At 47.7% G+C, this 19,886-nt stretch overlaps 1 protein-coding gene across 10 annotated transcripts in view; it reads left to right on the top strand.

Moving 5' to 3' along the window:
• Cracd (capping protein inhibiting regulator of actin dynamics) overlaps positions 1-19,886 on the top strand; it is a 219,527-nt gene that overhangs the window by 184,364 nt on the left and 15,277 nt on the right. For 8 of the 10 annotated variants that reach the window (XM_052199558.1, XM_052199557.1, XM_052199554.1 and 5 more), the window contains 4 exons: positions 5,915-6,050; positions 13,795-13,953; positions 16,647-16,715; positions 19,624-19,806. In XM_052199558.1, the coding sequence (XP_052055518.1) occupies positions 5,931-6,050; positions 13,795-13,953; positions 16,647-16,715; positions 19,624-19,806 (531 nt within the window). In that variant the 5' untranslated portion in view covers positions 5,915-5,930. The remainder of the gene's footprint in view (positions 1-5,914; positions 6,051-13,794; positions 13,954-16,646; positions 16,716-19,623; positions 19,807-19,886) is intronic. The other 2 variants (XM_052199561.1, XM_052199562.1) reach the window with 1 other exon arrangement.

The following is a 19,886-nucleotide window of genomic DNA, read 5'->3' as shown; positions in this document are numbered from 1 at the left end:
AACAGCCAGGAACTTAGGTGAAGTAACTTACAAGAGAGTATTCCCTCATGTGACTAAGATATTAGTCACCGCCCTCCTCTACTATTTCTTCTTGGCGCCCTAAAATGAAACCAGAAACTTAAATCTAACAGGAGAAATAGCATATACATGTTCGATCCCCTTAAGGGTAATACCACAGGCTGGCCTCGAACTTGCTCCGTAGCCAAGGGTGACCTTGAACTCCTGATCCTCCCAAGGGCTGGGATTACAGAGCAATGGCTATATCAACACAAGCTTCTGATGTGATTATCGTGTGCTTGAATCTATAATAAATATAAAAAGTCCTTCATTTATTTTTCCTGTGATAAAGTGGGTTGTGGCATCACCAGCCTCTGCCTTGGGAAGAATACCTACAGATGCCGATAGAACGGGGAAATAGAGTGTTTGAAGGCATCTCCTTCCTGCTGAGGCACAGAATTGAGCATCCTGTGGTCACTAGTGACTTTTGGCTTAGAGCAAGAAGCCAAAAAAATGTACTGACAGGTGGCTGACAGAGAAAACTGCAATCCCCTGGGTTTTTGTGCTGGAAGCACAAAAATTAGAATTCTAGCCAGGTTTTGAGAATTAAGGTCTCTATGTTTGGAGCACTCAGGCCTAAATAAATGGGAGGTCTATATCAGACCCCTCCTCTAAAGGTTCAGAGATCTGTGTGGATGAAGAGGCAGAAGGATTGTAAGAGCTAGATAATGGTAGATAACCCCAAGAAGACACTGTCTTCCAAATCCTTCCCATAGGTGGGAAGATGCACCCATGAACCAAGACTCAGGACTATCAGTGAAGGGGATTCTGGGAAATAACTCAAGCTGTCTGGTGAGACTCCAGGTACATATCCCTTAGAGGGAGGACAAATCACTGATGAACCCAAGCCTTGTAGAAGTCGCCATGGACCGAGGTGTGGCTGGCTTGAGGAGTCCTCCCCCATCGCTGTTTGCCACCTGTAGGAGTCCTCTCTGGAAAAAGGGAAGTCATCCTCTTAAATTATTTTTTTGTTGTTGTTGTTTGTTTCTTTTTCTAGATAGGGTTTCTCTGTGTAGCCCTGGCTGTCCTGGAACTCAGTCTGTAGACCAGGCTGGCCTTGAGATCCTGATTACCTCTGCCTCTCAAGTGCTGGGATCAAAGGCGTGGCGCACGCCCTGCCTGGCAATTTTTTAATTCATAGTGTGTAGAACTCAATAAATGTTCCTTGGCATCTCAAAAAATAGACTACAGGGGGAACAGGAGCAGCAGTAAAGCTGAGGGAACTAAGATACAGGAGTCTGGGACATTTGTCAATGATAGTTGGTCCATTCAAGAAAGAAGTTGACATGGCAGAGAATTTTGCTGGGAAATTGGAATCTATAAATAAACAAACACACACAGATGGACAGACAGATACTTTATATATGTTTTTAAAAATCTGAAATTAAGAACTTCAACAAAAGTTTTGTTATATTTGTTACTATCAGACAAAGCCAAAGAGGATGAGCTAGGGCGTGGGTCAGCAGGAAGAGCTAGACCAAGTCTTAGCAGATATAGGTTAGTAACACTTAGCTTGAGCAAAAAGGATAACAGATACAGAAATACAAAAGACAAATGGCTCCTGTTGAAAGTGCCCATCAAAGAGATGAGAGAGGAAAACTGTGGAGAGATAACCTAAGAAAGAAAGGCTGAGAGTTTTTCCAAAAGCGAGGAAAAAGACATGCAGCCCTGTGTTTAGGAAGCGCTGCGAGGCTCCAGGCTGGAGAGGGGGTGCGCCTGCCCACGTCAGAGTAAACTGCCGAGGAGCAAATGAAATTCAAAATTTTCACCTTCTGAAAGCAAAACTCAGATGATTTTTAATTCTCTCTCAAAGAAACGCGCATAGAAGAATATCCGTCAGAATTCTGGCCAGTACCAGAGACGTTAAAATCATGAAGTGTTTTCTCTCTGGGTCTAGAGAGCCACGAGACTGACCATCACCACTTTTGTCCACACAAGAATTTAGCTGACTCGGTACGGAGAAGGAAAAGCAAAGAAGTAGGTAAACGAAAAGGCAAAAAAGACAAGGTATTGGAGAGTGTGGGGTAAAGGTGTGTGGGACACAACCTAGTTGTCTTTTGGATAGGAAATACAAAGACCGGCCATCACATTATTATAGCTATTAAACAGCCCCAGCACACGTTTATAAGATCATTATATTAAAAATAATTTCATCTCCTATTCCAGCAGCAAGAAAACAGAAGATAAAGATTTTTAATACCATTTATGAAAAAGAAACTCAAACCCACCAGGTATATAGGAATAAATCTATCAGGGTATGTTCAGGACCCCTGTTCAAAAAGGTACTAAAGCATTCCCGAGAGAAACAAAAGATGGTCTTAACACATTGACTCGGGCTGTGTTCTAAATGAAAGGATAAAGTGTTGTAAAGACATCAGCCCTAAATTTGTCTGTGGATCTAGTCCCAGACTGAAAATAGTGTGTGTGTGTGTGTGTGTGTGTGTGTGTGTGTGTGTGTGTGTGTGTGTTTGAGAGAGAGGCGGGGGGGAAGGGGAGAGGAGGGGGAAGACAATTGGGGAGAGTAGGACTGGATTTGTGTAGCAGTGCAAGGATAGCATCTTGGGGAAAATACAAAGCAGAGCTGAAAACAAACTAAGTAGTAAAACGTAGCATAAGACAGAATGGGCTTATTTCTGTATTCGTTTGTGGTTTTGTTTGTTGGTTGTGGTTTTGTGTTGGTTATCTGTGTCTTTGAGACAGGGTCCTAGTGTATAGCCCCTACTCATACTTAGGGCAATCCTCCTGCCTGTCTGTTGGGTTCTGGCTTTCCTGTCACACGCAGCCATACTCAGGCAGGGTGGGCTTGCCTCTCTCTGTCAAAGCAGACAAGCGGACGGAGGGCACAGAGGCCGGGATCAGAGCCACCGACAGTCTCTGTCATCACAGGCCTTGAGCTTCAGTTTCCCATCTGAAAAGCAGGTGTAATAATAGATCCTGCATATAGGATTAAATATTACAGCAAAATGACATAAATACTACAGTAATCACACACACACACACGTCTTATTGTGTTTGGCTAGAATTACTATTAGCATTGTATTTCTTATAATTGTTAGTTTTTCTAACTAGCGTTTTTAGTCTTTTGATCTATTTTTCAACATAAATCACCTAGAGGCATGGCTGTTTGGACATCAAATGCTGGGGCCAGCACAAGAAAGCAGGTGCCAGTTCTTAGCCTACATACAAAAAATAATAGAAACACACATGCTAAGAATTTTATGACTCAGTCAAGACAGACACAGTGGCTGTTATGATAGCCAAGTGTTGCTATGCCCCGCAAACAAAGCTGTAAGACATTAGTGGACATTTATTAAATTAAGCACTGAATGTGGAATTGTGTGTGGGCACATAAATATCTATATGAATAGTTGAGAGTCTGTGTATATATGTAAAGCATCATGTAGATGGGTTGGGTCAATACCTCAGTAAAGTGCCTACTGTGAATGCATGAGGGCTTGAGTTTGGGATGCAGCACCCATGTGAGAGACCATGCCTGGAGGCACACACACTGGTAACACCTGCACTGGGGAGTCAGGAGGGTCCCTGGGGTGTCCTATCTAAACAACTGCACCTAATGGGCAAGCTGCCGGGCCCAGTGAGAAACCCTGGCCCTAAAATTAAGGTGGACGGCTTGTGTGGCACAACAGACCTTCTGATCTCTACGTGCATGTGCACACACACACACTTGCAGATACACACACTGAAAAAAATAAATAATTTCAATAAAAATGTTAATGGACCACGTAGAAATGAATTGCCTCTTATCTGAACTGTAGCCAGAAGTTTGAACTTAGTCCCATTGATTGAAAACTTTATTTCCTGACGTCATTGGGCAGGCCTAGAAGTTCATTTTTTAGCCTTAGCTAAAAATAATAGCATCAAGGGCTGGAGAGATGGCTCAGTGGTTAAGAGCACTGCCTGCTCTTCCAGAGGTCCTGAGTTCAATTCCCAGCAACCACATGGTGGCTCACAACCATCTGTAATGGGGTCTGATGCCCTCTTCTGGTGTGTCTGAAGAGAGCTACAGTGTACTCATACACATAAAATAAATATGTCTTTAAAAACAAGAAAATTAAAAAATATATATCTATATAGCCTCACCATTTCTTTTCTCTTTTTTTCTTTCCTTTTTTTTTTACTGTAATAAGGTGTGTGTGTGTGTGTGTGTGTGTGTGTGTGTCCTCCTCTCCCATACCTCTGTCCTCCTTAGCTGACCATATTCTAGAACTCTCTTTAAGATATATCAGCTGGCTGGCATGGGATTTCAATCTGTCACTCAGGCAGCTCCATCTAGACCTGGGTAGAGGAACAGTCCGCCTGCCGTGCAGTGTGGAAGAACCCATGGAAGGCGCCTCCTACACTTTCCTACACTTTCCTACACTTGGTCTCAGAGAGAAACTCCTTTTAAGGCTCCTCTCTAAGGAGGGAAGAGGGGGTAGTGCTCTCTAAGCCTTTGCCGCCTGGTACCATTGAAACGGGCTTCTGTGTCTGCCAGAGGAAGGACCAGCTGTGTCCTGGGACGTCCTTCTCCTGAGCTCCCCACTGTGTGCGTCTCATCAGGTAGAAAGATGGCCATCCATCTCTGAGATGCAACCCTAGAGCTGGAAAGTGTCTAATTTTCCTCTTCTTTTTGATGCTGAGAGATTAAGCCTTTGTGCATCCCGAGCTTGCTACTAACTGTAACATTGTCTCCCACTCAGTGTAACATTGTTCGTGCCTGTGACAGAATACCCAAGTTCCTGGAGGGCTGGGTACATAAAAGTTTGTTTGACTCAGTCACGGTGGAGGGTGGAGGGTATTGCAGCAGGATAGATGTAAGCCAGAACTGGATGCTTCTTACAGCCTGCCTCACCTGGGGACAGGAGGAAGCCAGAGTGAGGGGAGGGCTAGCTTCCTTCTCTTAGCCATCCGCAAGAACTATGGTCTCACGGGAATTGCATCAATTCCTCCTGAGGACGCTGTTCACAATGACCCCACTCTTAATGGTTTTAATATTCCCGAATGCTAGTACAGTGGGGACCAAGCTTGCAAACCTTGGAGCCCTTTTTTGTTTGTTTTTTGTTTTTGTTTTGGGGGTTTATTTATTTATTTATTTATTTATTTATTTATTTATTTGAGACAGGGTTTCTCTGTGTAGCCCTGGCTGTCCTGGAACTCACTCTGTAGACCAGGCTGGCTTCGCACTCAGAAATCTGCCTGCCTCTGCCTGCCTCTGCCTCCCAGAGTGCTGGGATTACAGGCGTGTACCACCACCACCCGGCTTGGAGCCTTGATCTCAAACCACAGCTAAAGCCCCGCAGTTTTTGATGAACTATACAAATGGCTTGAGCGTGGGCTTTCCCCCCTTGGTCCTTTTCTTCAAGCACCGATAGTCCCTTCTTCCAAAGTCTTTGCTCTGATCTACACTTTGCTTGTCTACACTGCAGTCTGATTGAAAGTCAAAGACGCTCGTTTAGATCTGTACCGGAGTTCATAAAGACTAGTTAGCAAGATTTTTCTGGAACAAACCTGATAGTCACAGCTTAGCCGGGCGGGTCCCCCAGTTAAAAGTTCAGCATCAGTTAAAGGTTCTACAAGTACCTGGCTCCAAGTTCTCGCTGTGAGTGGTTCTGAGAAAGATTGTTAGGGCCCCATTCTCCCGTTTCCATGGGAACCTTTCATCTACCCTGCTCCTCGTCAACCCCCTGCAGGAAGGCCTTGGCGTGGAAGGACTTTCTGAATAAGCTAAGTGATGTGGGTGGAACCCTTTGAGTCGGCCTTTGAGTAGAGGTGGGGTGGAGGGGGGGGACCCAGAAAACTGAATCTGGAGAAGGCATTTATCATCCTAATAAAATGAAGCACATGGTTTGCATTCCAGGTCCTTCAACTATCCCATGGGAGCACGGGCGTTCTCCCATGACAGTATTTTTATCCCTGATGGGGGAGCAGAAAGTGAGCAGACAGTTCAAGCAATGTCACAGGACAACATCCTGGGCAAAGTCAAAACTCTTCAGGTAAGGCAGCTTGAGACTGGAAGATCCCCCGAGCCAGAGGAGCCCACCCCACCCCATCCTCTGTGGAGGAGGGGAGCATGGCAGAGTCCCTGGCTGGTCCTTGAGTGACAGAGCGGAGCGGGAGGGTCAGGGGTCACTTCAGGAGAGAAAGCCTTGATTGTTTTTTGCTCTTGTTGTTTTGGATTTTCAAGACAGGGTTTCTCTGGGTAGCCCCTGGCTGTCCTGGAACTCACTCTGTAGACCAGGCTGTCCTTGAACTCAGAAATCCGCCTGCCTCTGCCTCCCAAGTGCTGGGATTAAGGGTGTGTGCCACTGCTGCCCAGCTAGCCTGGATATCTTATACCTGACTCAGTTCCTCTGTGGGAGGCACACTTAGCACTGTTGTATACCCTACCTACACACCCTACACACACACACACACACACACACACACACACACACAGCTTGCCCTCTCTCCTCTCTTCCATTTGTTGCTTCCTGTTTGACTGGACATGAGAACAAGTCCCTAAGAGAGGCTCCGAGCTCTGCGTGTGGGGCAAGAGCTCCTGACCATTAGGTCATCTGAGCTGCTATTCAGAGTCTGCGCTGCACACTTCCATCCCATGAGTCTGCGGCATGAGGTGGGGAGGGCTGAGACTGGTGTGTCTGCAGATGCAGCTCCCGGCCTCCTTGTCTAGAAGGAGCCATACAACCCCTTTCTGTCTGTGAGGTGGACAGTCTTCTCAACCGTCATTGACTAGCAGGGAAAATGTGGTGAAGCAGTACTATACTAAATGTGGTCAAAAGGATGGGTCCAGGAAAGGTTAAAAAAGGAGCAAAGACTGTCATTATGCAGAGGCGAGCGCATTTCCCTCCCCAGGAAGCAGTGCCAGGTGTGAGTGCCTGGAGAGGCCATAAACCAATGGTGTTCATGACCCCTTTGGGGGTTAAATGATCCTTTCACAGGGTTGCAGATCAGATAATTACATTGCGATTCATAACAGTAGCAAAATGGCAGTTTCGAAGTAGCAACAAAAATAATTTTTTGGTTGGGGGTCACCACAGCCGGAGGACCTGTGTTAAGGGATGGCAGCATTAGGAACATTGAGAAACACTGCTCTAGATTTGAACAGAGGGGGCTCTGAGGCACCTACTCTCATCCGACTAGGTCTCCAGCAGTGAATGTATGATCAAGGAACCAACCGGAAGCCAAAAAGCAAAAGAAAGAAACAAAAAGTAGCCTGAGAACCGATTGATACAAAGATTCTTTTTACCCCTTCTTGTTTCCACGAGCTGTGTTATTTTATGACCTAAGGTACACTCAGTGCAAGGTGATGCAGGAGAAACCAGGAAGTGGCCAACACCCTGGAGCCACACCCAAGCTTGCCTAGATCTTTATGCCTGCAGCCACCACTAACCAAGGCCAGGTTCCTGCCCACTTAGCCAGCCCGGCCTGGCTTGCAAATGCCAACAGTGAGATTCCTTCTTTTTATTCTTCCTGGCTGTGGTCTTGTACTTTGAGACTCCAAAGAAGCAAGCTGTCACTTTTCACACACGTTGAAGAGAGAGGACAGTAGTAGTTGGGGAAAGCATTAACCCAATTCCCTCTTCCAGTCTTGATTACCAATAGGTTCTGAGCCCTGGGCCTATCACATAAAAGGAATGATGTGCAGAATTCCGGTCCATGAAATAGCTGTATTTTGCAGGGGCTTCAAGAAATTCTTTAAAGGGTAGATAACTGACCATCGATGATATCTGCTCTGTAACATTTACTGACACCTTAAAAAGTAGATTTAAGTGTTGTACAGTGCAGGTAATGATACAGTATTGAAAAAATAGAAACGCAATAAAATATATGACTGATAAAGTGTAAAGTCATCGTCAGCTTCCCTGAAGTGACAATTTAATTAACACAAGAAGGGGAGTGGGCAAGCAGAGCAAAATGAACACACTAGCGTGTGGCCCCAGTCGTATGAGGTCTGCCTAATTTTGCTTTTGTCCCTCAACTCAGGGGCCTCCTTTGATCTCTATAGTGGTGACTTTGGAAATATTAAGGGCTCTTCAAGGTGGGAGAATGGGGACCATGGTCAGAGCAAATGGGATTTTCTTTTTAAAGTGACCTAAAAGTTTAACTGAATCACTCCCAAAAGACTGTGCTTTATTTTCCAGTCGACTAAGCAGTATGTTCCTGGTAAGTCCCCCAAATCTGGTGACTTCATAGACTTGCATGAGTGCTTTGCATTTCCGCCCCAGACAACGGTATGCTGATGTTGATGCTCTGTGAGAAGCATACGAGACCGCCTCCTCGTAGACTCCAGCATGGAATGAGACTTTAGCTGTGTCAGAGGCATGTGTATTTTTATGTCTGGAATCGTCTTTGTGTATGTCTTTGATGTTTTAAGGGGATGGAGAATGTCTATTTGACAGTGAATGTCCCGGATAGGTGATTAGCCACAGTTATCGAAATATTCTCTTGTAATGAAATTCTCTAGAATATCATTTAACAACAAAACCATGAACGTTTAAGAAACTATCTGACCAACAGTCATTTAGAAGTCCTAATCAGGCCTGGAAAGGTATTTGCATCTGGAAAGATTGCCCCCTAGTGTTCGCTTGTGTCATAGCATCTGGGACTGTCCTGGAGCACCCACGGGAGGCCTCCTAACTTAACTGGTGCAATAATGGCGTACAACGGACCTGCCTTGTGTTGAATGACATCACTATATCGTAGCAACATTTCTATGGTGAACCACTGAGCTTTCTCAAAGAACAAGCGCACATTTTTCTGAGCATAAAAAAATGTGCCGTGAGAACAAGCCTTAGTGAACATGTATTATAGCGACTAAAGAAGCAATAGTGTCCTCTTTAAGGACCTGGTTCCTAAGTCATTTGATCCACAACCAGTAGGATGAGAGAGCACAAGAAGACTGAACAGTCTGAGTGAATCCCCTGCCTCCATGCGGTCATATGACCTTGGGCCAAGTAGTTATTTAATCTCCTTCCCCACTTGAACAATTGGGGGGGGGGGCTGCATGTGATGGGGAGGCCTGAAGGCTCCTCCAGGTCTTATAGCCTCGAGCCTGTATGAGATCACTGTTGGCTGCTGCACGCAGTGGCTTTGCACCTGGTTCTCTTTGTGCTTCCATGACTTTGGCATTACCTGTATAGTTAACCCCTGGGAGCACAGAGAAGGGAGCGCACCTCTCTATTTAAGGTCGGGCCCAACTGTGAGGTGTGTACCAGCAGCTGGTGATTTGCCGAATTGTATCACACTTTAGTCGGGAAATGGCTTTGTTCTCTGACCGGTGGGGGTGGCGTGGGGGCCCCCCATCTTTAGTAGCCTCATATCTTCCACTGGTGTGGATTTCACTTGAAAATTCCAAAATGGTACATTTGAGGATTTTTTTTTTTTTGACATCTAATAATACAGCTGTCAAGGGCAGAAAGAATAAATACCCGTTCTTGGCCTAGAACAGGTGTCTAAATCCGTATGCTCTTTTTTTTTCTTTGCAAAAGAAAAAAAACGAATTCGCTCCTGTGATGGAAGGGTCTGCAGTGTGCTCAAAAAGACAGCGTCTTTTTCCCCCTCTGTGGTTTGCGCTGACAGGCGTGGTTCGGGAGGGGGAAATGGCCACAGAGAAAGGAATCTGAGCGATTCCACACACTGGCAGTGCAGAAAGCCGCAGAGTCCAGCGGGCTTGGCATTTCCATACCACAGCTTCCAGCCTCATAAATATGGATGTGCGTTCCTGCAGCATCATTCCCAAGCATTTCATACTACAAAATGGTCCAAATTAAATGAAGAAAATGTAGTTCCTTTCTGCTCACATTCCGGTTGCAACAGTAGCTCCATTCATAGCCACCAGCAACACATGGACCAATTTCCACTCTCCCCTCTCCTTATAACCGTGACGTGTGCAAAGACAGAGCTTGTGGGGGAGATAAACTTCGGGGTCAGCTTATAACAGCCCAATTTTTTGAGGAATTGGACACGTCTGTCACGGGTCCTTTCATGACAATGCCTGAGTACTGAGCAACTGAAGGCAGTAAAAATAATTTGTCCACATATAGTTCAAATGGTGCCTCAGGTTGCCAGATGCATTTTTGGAGCAATCTTTTAGTCGCCAATACTTCTTACAAAGTGTCACCAGTAATCCGATCTCCTTTGGGTCACCTAAAGGCAGTGTTTGGAGAAGAGCCTGTGGAAAGGGGCGTGTGTGGCAGGATGTGAGAGATGGGTCCTTGACCACCAGAGGCCCGACTACAACCCCGCCCCAACCTTGGCACACCAGCTCTTGTCTAAAATCCACGCGACAGAGACCAGCCCTGTCCCCAGTCCCCATCACCACTGCCCACGGTTCCTGTCCCTCCGGTCCCCAGCCACCAGGCGGCGTCTGTTCCCTGTGGGGGACTTTCAAGTCAGCCTTTACACTAAAGAGCACACTGTCATTCTAATAGCAATGGCTCTATTTTCACGGCATGGTTGCATGCTCCTTCCCGCTCTCTTCCCCTCGTCTGTCCCACGGGTCCCCAGCTGCCAGACCCACCGTCCTGGGATCCGCTTCATGCTCTTCCTTGCTCCACATTTGCTGTCGCTGCCACATCTCCCCGTCATCCTTTTGATCTTTTCATCATCTTTTCTTAACATCACCCCTCTGCCCGTTTCCCAGCGTGATTCTATGCACTGCCCCCGTCTTTGCCCCATCAACCATTTTTGGTTTTTTGTTTGTTTGTTTGTTTCTTCGCTTGCCCTTTCCTTTCCCATTTGTAGCCACAACGGTCATCTTGTCGTTGGACTTTATTTCTGCCTGGGCTGTGACTGTGTTTTGCCACATTCTTTCTTGTCTCTTAAGCATCAGAAACAGCCAACAACCACACGCTAAAAGGGAGCTGTGGTCACGTCAAGTAGCGTATTCTTCTTTCTGCGACAATGACGAGACCCCATAAATGGCAATTAAGTGTGATGCCAGGAAGTGCATTATGTGGGTCCCTTCCATTGAGAGGTATAAGAAATGGCTTTCGTCTCTGTTGGTCAATGGACTCATCACAGTTAGGAAGACAAAGTTGTAGTGTTCTAGAGCACAGTAAGGGAACTATGGTGAGTGATGTATCGTATATTTCAAAATAGCTAGAACAGACAACTTTGGACATTCCCAACACTAAGGTGTAGCCAACGTGTGCCGTGATGGATGGATGTGCCAGTTGCCTGGCATACGGCTGTATGTATTATACACATGTATTGAATTCCACAACAGTCCACAAATTCATCCATTCCTTCATCAATTGAAAGGGAAGGAAACTCAGTCAAGTGGCACGCGCTCCTTGCTCCCACTTTCAGGGGGTGCAGGCAGGAGGACCAAGGCTCTAAGGCCAGCCTAGGCTACGTTAGCAAGATGCTTTCTCAGAAGAGAACAAAAAGAACCCACCCACTCCATCTCATCCCAGAGCACCGGTAACCAAAAAGACTCTGCCAGTGGGCGTCTCCCCAGTCCGAGGAGATTTGGAACCCTGTCAGGCTCCTGACCAACACTCCTAGGGAAGCTTAGAGTGAGAGGCCAAAGGAAGCACCCCCTACAAGGCCCCTCTACCCATAACTCCACCCCCTTACCCCAGGGCCGCAGAGGGGGCCCGTCCTGTGACTGTGACTCCATGTCCTCTTGTCTGACTCCATCGGCTGTTCTAACTGTGCTGCTTATTGGCCTGGTTAGAGCAGGCATTAACTGCCGGTTCCCGCTAGCCTTGTTTTTGGAAGACGTCCTTTTTCAGCAACCTGCAGACTGCTGGGGGTCGCTGAAGCTTCCCTTTCCTGACTGAACGGGACGCGCGGGGGGGGGGGGGGGGGGGGGTGTGTGACGGGGGCGGAGCTTTCGGTGTGTGCTTTTCCTTGTGAGGCCAGGGACTGGATGCAGGCTGAAATCTCAGCAGACCTGAGTCCCAGCCCTTGGGCCTGACCTGGCATGCTGGGTGGCTGCGGGGAGGGCTGCGCAGAGAGCGGAGTCCCCGGGCTCATCTCTGTCCTGCATTTCACTGCTCTGCTGCGTGGGCAAGCCTGGGGTAAGGGATGGGCTGGATGGCCACGGGTGGACTTGGTCCTGTTGAGTTCTGAGGGAGAGGAGACATGTCCCTCAAGGGATTCTTTTGCCAAGGATCTCTAGAAAAATATTAAAAATGTCACCTCATCTCTTTATGTAACTGCCCCTGCAAGAGGGAAGCACACTGTCAGATTTAAGAGAGCTGGGGTGAACGGCAATAGCCAAATGCTAATGGCCATAACCCTGGATATTATTTTTGGAGACCCGGCTCAGATGCCTTTGGGAGACTCAGCCTTCCCATGAGCTTGGGCTAGTCCCCTCTCCCTACAGGAACCTGGACTAGGTTTTGCAAAGTGAGTGGGTTTGTCCTAACTCGATTTCCTGTTGCTGCGATAAAACATTGACCAAAAGTAACTCAGGGAGAAAAGTGTTCATTTCATCAAACAGATTACAGTCTACCATTGAGGAAAGCCAAAGTAGCAAGTCAAAGCAGGAACTGAAGGCCGCCTACGTGATTCCAATTCGCCTACCTTCTTATAGACACCCACCGTGTCCGTGTCCGTGGCCTGGACACTCCTCCACTAATTAACAATCAAGAAAACAACACCCCCCCCAATACACACACACACACACACACACACACACAGAGATGTGCCCACAGGCCCATCTGATGGAGGAAATCTGTCAGTTGAGGTTCCCTCTGCCCAGGTTCCTCTAGTTTGTGTCAAGTTCAGGAAAACTACGCAGCACAGGGTTGGAGCAGATGCTAAATCTCATATTGGAAGATCTGTTAGAACTATCAGCCAGGTTAAAGCTAAATATCAAACTGCATTATGTTTGAACCATATATGGATGCCGATCTAGAGCAGTGGTTCTTAGCAGAGGTGGGGGCAGGGGGAGTTTATGCCCCCAGGAGACGCTGGGCACATCTGGAGTCTGTTTTCCTTTTTAAGTGTGGCCCTCGCCTAATCTGTTTAGATTACTGTTTGCAGCCCCCCTTCTGCCCCCCTTCTGGCCCGCCTTCTGCTGCCCCTTCCGCTGCCCCCGGCCAGTCATCAGTCCTTCGGTGGCACTTTTCTCCCTGCCCCCACCCCAGGTTCCTTATGGCCCCTATTTCAGGATAATGTAATTGTAGCAAAGACAACTGGACCATTCCCATCCCTGGTGTGATTTCAGCATTTTTCAAGGAAAGTCTCGCTGAATCTGGGACCTTCTGCACCTCAGTTGTGGCCCGATGTGACCTGAGCATGTGGCTTTGACATGGCATTCACAAGCTAGGTGAAGACGAATAAAAACTCACAGGGGAAATGTATCCATCCAGAAGTGTCTGAGGAGTTCATGTTGTGCCTACCCTAAGAGTCTTGGTTTCTCCCCCATGGGTCCTACACTTCACGTTTCTATCTTCTGTATAATTTCTTCACACGTGAAAAAGATTTTTAGATTTATAGATGGGTCAAAACAATTAAAAACACGTATTTCCAACCTTGGTTCTGAAATGTGGTTCCGGTGCCTACTGGGCACTGTCATCGCTTGCTTACAAGGGGTGGCTGGAGTTTTAAAAGCTTGGGGCTCTTGAGATGGAAACGAGTGGACTCACTGTCAGACTGCTTCGAGGTTCCTTGGCATGGCGGTGCCTCTCTCCTTTGCTGCTACCTGTCTATGCCGGGGGGAACCCAGCCATGGCTGTGCGGACCTTGGCTGTTTCAGAAAACCTTCCCTTTGTCTCTCCCCAGCGACAGTTGGGCAAGAATATCAAGTTTGGGCAGCGGCCATCTAATGCCATTCCCATGAAGAAGGCAGGCAGTGCTAGCTCAGAGGAGGACCTCGTTGTCACCAGCCCCATGGAGATTGTGACTCTGCAGGATAGCGTCCTCTCAGACACCGAGAACAAAGTAAGTCTCCTCTGGGGGGAGAGGGGGAATTTTGATTCTGATAAGTCAGAGAACCGGATGTGGGGGGGGGGGCAGTGGATGGTGGCATCTGATGACCCTGCAGTCTTCACTGGAGGGAACGAGGTGGGGAGAAGTTTTTCTGATGCTTAGGCTGTGGCCTGAGGGTACTGAGGACCAAAGAGAAAGATGGGAAGGAGGAAGATGCAGGCCCTTTGCAAATGCTCTTGCCCAGAGCATCATCCTTCGAGGCTTGGGTAGAAAAACTGTTCCCAGATTAGGGGGTGGGGATGGGATGCTTTTACCTGGACACACACCCCCCAAGCTGCATTGTCTCCTCTACACTTCCCAGTTATAGCCCCCATCTGTGTCTGTTCTTGTAAAATTGTTTCCGCTCCTTCTCTAAATGCTTCTTTGTATCTGAAACCAGCAAGTTCACATCTCTCTCCTCGGAACTCAGAGACTGCCAGCTGAGTAGGACTGACCAATTATTTGTCAAACTGGACTAATGTAAGAGAAATGGGAAAGAGCCGGGCGGTGGTGGCACACGCCTGTAATCCCAGCACTCTGGGAGGCTGAGGCAGGCGGATTTCTGAGTTCGAGGCCAGCCTGGTCTACAGAGTGAGTTCCAGGACAGCCAGGGCTACACAGAGAAACCCTGTCTCGAAAAAACCAAATTCAAAAAACCAAAGAGAGAGAGAGAGAGAGAGAGAGAGAGAGAGAGAGAGAGAGAGAGAGAAATGGGAAAGAAAGCAGTGGGGTTCTGATGAGATAGTGACACAGGCCAGCCTGAAGTCACCTCAGCCTGGAAAGTCACATAGCACCTCGCTGTCTACATTTGGTGCATTGACACTCTTCAGGGAGTGCTTTGAATAGATCCTGAATTCCAAGTTCTTCCAGAGCAGAAGGGATGCCTACATGGAGGAGAGGGCAGAGGAAGTGCTCTGGACAGCCAGAGACCGGGGTTCTCTCCTTATGGGTGGACTTTTGAGTCTTTCTAAAAGTGTTTTCTATATCTTGATCTATCAGAATTCCGGAACTTGGGTGTTCGTTATTAAAATAGGTATAGCTGTTATCAGCCAATATGTCCAAAGAGTAGGAGCCAAGGCAAGGAGTTTGCAGTGAAGAGGGACAGTCCATCCTCCTGCCACCTCTGCTGAGACCAGGCCGTGATGACCTCTGGCACCCACGTGTTGACCCACGGATAGTGGGTGAAGCAGGAACCGGTAGATTTAAAATCCCGCCTTCCTCATGGATTTTAAATGCTCTTCAGGCCGTGGCAGCCGGGGCCACAGCCATTGCTTTGACACAGAATTCATGAGGACTGAAGAATGTCCTTGCTTTATTACTTATGATTTCCCCTGTGGGAGGTGTGGTGGCCTCAGGAGAGAGGGACGTTCTTTGTTCAGCAGACCTTATCTTAGGTGTGGGTGTAGAGAGATCACTGAGATTTGTCACGGGAGGGACTCTGGTGGTTTACCTCCTAATGAGACAGTGTCACCAAGCACACAAGTCACCACGCAGGTAAAGATGATCATTTCTGATCAGGCCAAAATGCTGCCTGCCGAGAACCAGACAGTAAGTGACTTGGTTCGAGAGAGGTTGGATTCTTTTAGATGTGGGGCTTGGGGACAGACCAGGGGATGACAAGATGGAAGAATATTCTCGGCACAGCAGTGAGCTAAACACAAAGACTGAGAAGAAAGTGAGCTTATCTTAAAAAGAAGTCCAGGAGGCTGGTCAGGTGTGGCTGGATGGGTGCTGGGGCGGGCTGGTGCCAGGGCCGGTGCCAGGGCCGGTGCCAGGGCCAGGTGCTGGAAACCTTGGGAAGGGGGAGTCCTGTTTGGAATTCTGAGTAATAATGGCAAGCAAGAAAGTGTCTGGAGCTGACTTATGTTCTTTTTAATTTTAATTTATGTGTGTGTGTGTGTGTGTGTGTGTGTGTGTGTGTGTGTGTGTGTGTGCAATTCAGAAGACGTTTCATGAGAATAGTTCTCACCTACCTCTGCTAACTTATAAGTTCTGGAACTAAACTCAGGCCACCAGGTCTGCACCTATCCATGAATTCATCCCACAAAGTCCTGACTTGTGTGTCTAGACACCTTTTAAAATGTGCAGCACAGAGTGGACCGGGCAGGCTGACACACTGGCATAAGGCTGACGTATAGCCGCGCCATCCTAAAGATGTATATGGCCTGGGGGATGTCTCCAGGGCCAGCCTGGTGTGTCTCCCTCAGCCTGGTCCTTCGCTTGACTGTCTCAGGCTAGCCCTTTGCATCTGCTTGCTGTCTGAGTAGGGGGGTCTTATGGGTGAAAGGCAGGAAGAAGGCTCCCAGCAAGTCCGAAAGCAGAAAGCTCTGAAGTTGGAGTTGTGTGTGAGTAACGTGGCCCCATTTCCCAGACGAGGTGGCTGCCAAGCAGCCCACAGCTTCTCTCGGGCCTTGGAAGGAAGCGTGAGGAACTGAGTCTGGGAACTAAACCAGGTGGGCAACACGCCGAACTCAGGAAATGGGGACGTGTGCCCCTTCACGGCGCAGGTAGTTCCAGTCGCCACAGTGATGCCTGTTAGTTACAGGAGAGCAGATGTCCCGGTGTGTGGAGCAGGAGGCCACTCTGAGCAGGCACACACTGTGCAGGTTGTTAGCCCAGCACTTCCTGTCCCCACGTTTGACCCCAAGCGCTCTCTTCTTTTCCAGTCCAGTGATACACCAAGTTCCTCAAGTCCTCTGAATCTACCTGAAGCCGGAAGTGACATGGAAGAGAAGGTAATGGGGGCTTAAACTTTTTTTTTTTTAATCTAGTCTTTTATTTCCTTTAAAAAAAAAAATCTGCTGTTTCATTTTCTGTTCATAAGCCAGAGCAACTAGTGGTAGAGGTTAAAGCATCCATTCCCATGGCCACACAACTGCTAGACTCCTGAGCCCTGCTCTGAAGAACAGCCAAACTCCCATAATGCCTTGGGAGTTTTAGACAGTGATAGTTTCCCTAAATGCAAATGGATCGTGTACTTCAAGACACTGTTAATCTGCCGAGAAGGGCACTCTAGAATGCCCACAGGTACTCAAGACGGTTAGGAAGAGTCTTCTACTGTGTACAAATGCAAGAAACAAATCCCAAACCCAGGTTTACCTTTGCTTACTTTTACATGCACTTACTTTTTATACCCCCTTTATTATTAATTTGTATGAGTGTATGAGTGTGTGAAAGTGTGTGTGTACATTAGAGAGTGTATATGTATGTTGTGTGTGAGTGGGTCTACGTATGTGTGTGAGAGAGTATGTATGTGTATGTGAGCGTGAGTGTGTATGTAGGTAAGAGTGTGTGAGTGTGTGTGTACATTACAGTGCGTATGTTGTGTGAGGGTGTGTATCTGTATGTGTGTGGGTGTGTGTATGTGTGTGTATGTAGGTAAGACTGTGTGTGTGTATTGTGTGAGATAGTATGTATGTGTGTGAATGTATGTGTGTAAGAGTGTGTGGTGGATGGGTGGGTACACTTATGCATATGCATAGAGAGGATGTCAAAAGTCCTACTCTTTCACTCTCTGTTAGTTTCTGGAGACAGGTTCTTCTCAGGAGCGAACCAGGAGCACAATGTTGACCAGCAGGTCCCGTGTTCCTTCTGTCTCTGTCCTCTACAGCACTGGGTTACAGACACATGACTGCCCATGCCCTGCTGTTTACGTGGGTGATGGGATCTGAACTCAGGTCCTCATGCTTGCCTACAAATCATCCCCCCCCCGCCCCCCCCCCCCCCCCCGTGGCCTGACCCTTCTCCCAGAGCATGTACCCTGTAGAAGCTGAATTTCTTTGATAAGAATCGTCACCTCGGGCTGGAGAGATGGCTCAGTGGCTAAGAGCACTGACTGCGCTTCCAGAGGTCCTGAGTTCAATTCCCAGCAACCACATGGTGGCTCACAACCATCCATAATGAGATCTGAAGCCCTCTTCTGTCACACAGGCATACAGGCAAATAGAAGACTCATATACATAAATAAATAAATCTTTTTTAAAAAAAAAGAATCGTCACCTCTGCGTGGGGCAGGCCTTCTCTGAAGAAACTAGGGTGACACTGACCAGCTCTGCACCCATGAGGGGTGGCTCTGAGCAGTACTACTATCCAAACAGAGATGAGGGTCAGTGGGTCAGCCTAACACTGACATCTCAGCTTTGAGTGCCCCTCCCTGACTTCAGTCTGTCACAGTGGCTGTCCCCCACCCCACCCCTCATGTACCTCTTCAGGAATGGAAATAAATGTTTAATTCATCTCAGAATTTTATATCTGTTAACAACAGTAATCATAAACAATCAAAAACTCCAAGGCTAAAGGCTGGAAATATTTGTTCTGTACTTCTTAATTCATGAATTTGTGTGTACTAATTAGTTTTTTGCTGGTTAGAATTGTATGCTAGTTTTGGTCTTTTTTATCTTTCATGAACAAATATGGAAGGGAATTGCAAACCTCACAGACTTTACACATACCACAGTGCACAGTTCACAAGCCTGGCCCTGTGCAGTGCTGGCCTTGTGCACAGAGCTAGTGTTGAGACACTGAAAGGCCGGTGAGTGCTCCCTGCTGGACTCTGGCATGGGAGTGCTTTACACACCGGATGTCCACATTCTCATAGCTACTGACATCATTCAGTGCATCCTTTGAGATGGAAGCTGTGTCATGGCCACTAACTTCTCTAGATGTGTGCAGTTTGTCTAAGGCTTCTGTCTTTTTTTTTGTAAAGATTTGTTCATTTTCTGTTTTGTTCACGCGCGTTTTGCCAGTGTGTATGCGCATACCTGGCGCCCATGGGGGTCAGGAATGGATATCAGATCCCCTCGAGCTGGAGTTAAGGATAGTTGTGAGCCACCATGTGGGTGCTGGGATGTGAACTCAGGTCTTTACTGTTGAACCATATCCCCCCTCCCTTCAATTAGTTTTTGAGGCTAGAGTCTGGTGCAGTCTAGGCAGGCCTCAAACTCAGTCCATAGCCAAGGGTGACCTTCCCGATTCTCCTGTCTCCGTCCCCCAAATACTAAGATTACAAGTGTGCCATCGTGCTGGGGTGGGAAATGGTCTCCTAGTGAATGCGCCTTTATTCCAGAACTGCAGGCTTTCCCAGTTTCCTTTCGGTAATGGCACAAATGACCCCTGGGTCATGTTTTTGCCACTTGGCTATTTTTCAACAGAGCAATTCATTCGATTTTTACAAGTTTTGAGTGAACACGTCAAAACATTTTAAAACTTTTAACAACATTTGTATTTTCTGACAGTTTCATACGTGTATCCATCCGTAGCTTGGCCATGCCCATCCCCCAGTCCTCCCCTTCCCTTCCCCCAGGCCCTCCCATTACCCCCTCCTCCTCCCTACTTCATCCCCTGGTCTTTTAAATAACCTGCTGGGGTCGTTAGAGGTGTCCCCACGTCCATGGGGGCGGCGCCCTCTCCTGTTTCTCTGGCTTCTGTGCGCCCTTATCCTCAGCAAGCAAAAGAAACTCCCTGGCTTTCTCCCACCCCAGAAGTTACTTAGGAACTGGCTGTGAGTTTTCAAACTTTTGTGTTGTGGACTGACTTTGACTCTCATTTATATATATTCCTCGGGCTTGGCACTGCCTTCGTTGGCTTTCCTCTGGGTCAGATTCTGACCCATGCTGATGTTTTGTGTCTTCATCTGTACCGTAGGTTGTTCCAGTTAAACCCTCTCGGCCAAAAAGGCTCCTGCCTTCTGCCGGCACCATTGAAAGCGTCAACCTCGACGCCATCCCCCTGGCTATCGCTCGTCTGGACAACAGTGCTGCCAAGCACAAACTCTCCGTGAAGCCAAAAAACCAGAGGGTGTCAAGGAAGCACAGGTGGCTTGCCCAGGTGTGTAGAGTCTGCTGGAGTTTACAGGGAACAGGCGGTCCGGTCCGCCTTCCCTTCCCTCCCACAGCCTGAGGAGAACT

This window comes from Apodemus sylvaticus, chromosome 11 (assembly GCF_947179515.1).
Source record: "Apodemus sylvaticus chromosome 11, mApoSyl1.1, whole genome shotgun sequence".
Lineage (NCBI taxonomy): Eukaryota > Metazoa > Chordata > Mammalia > Rodentia > Muridae > Apodemus > Apodemus sylvaticus.
The sequence above is the reverse complement of the archived record's forward strand: the minus strand, read 5'-3'. Positions and strand labels throughout refer to the sequence as shown.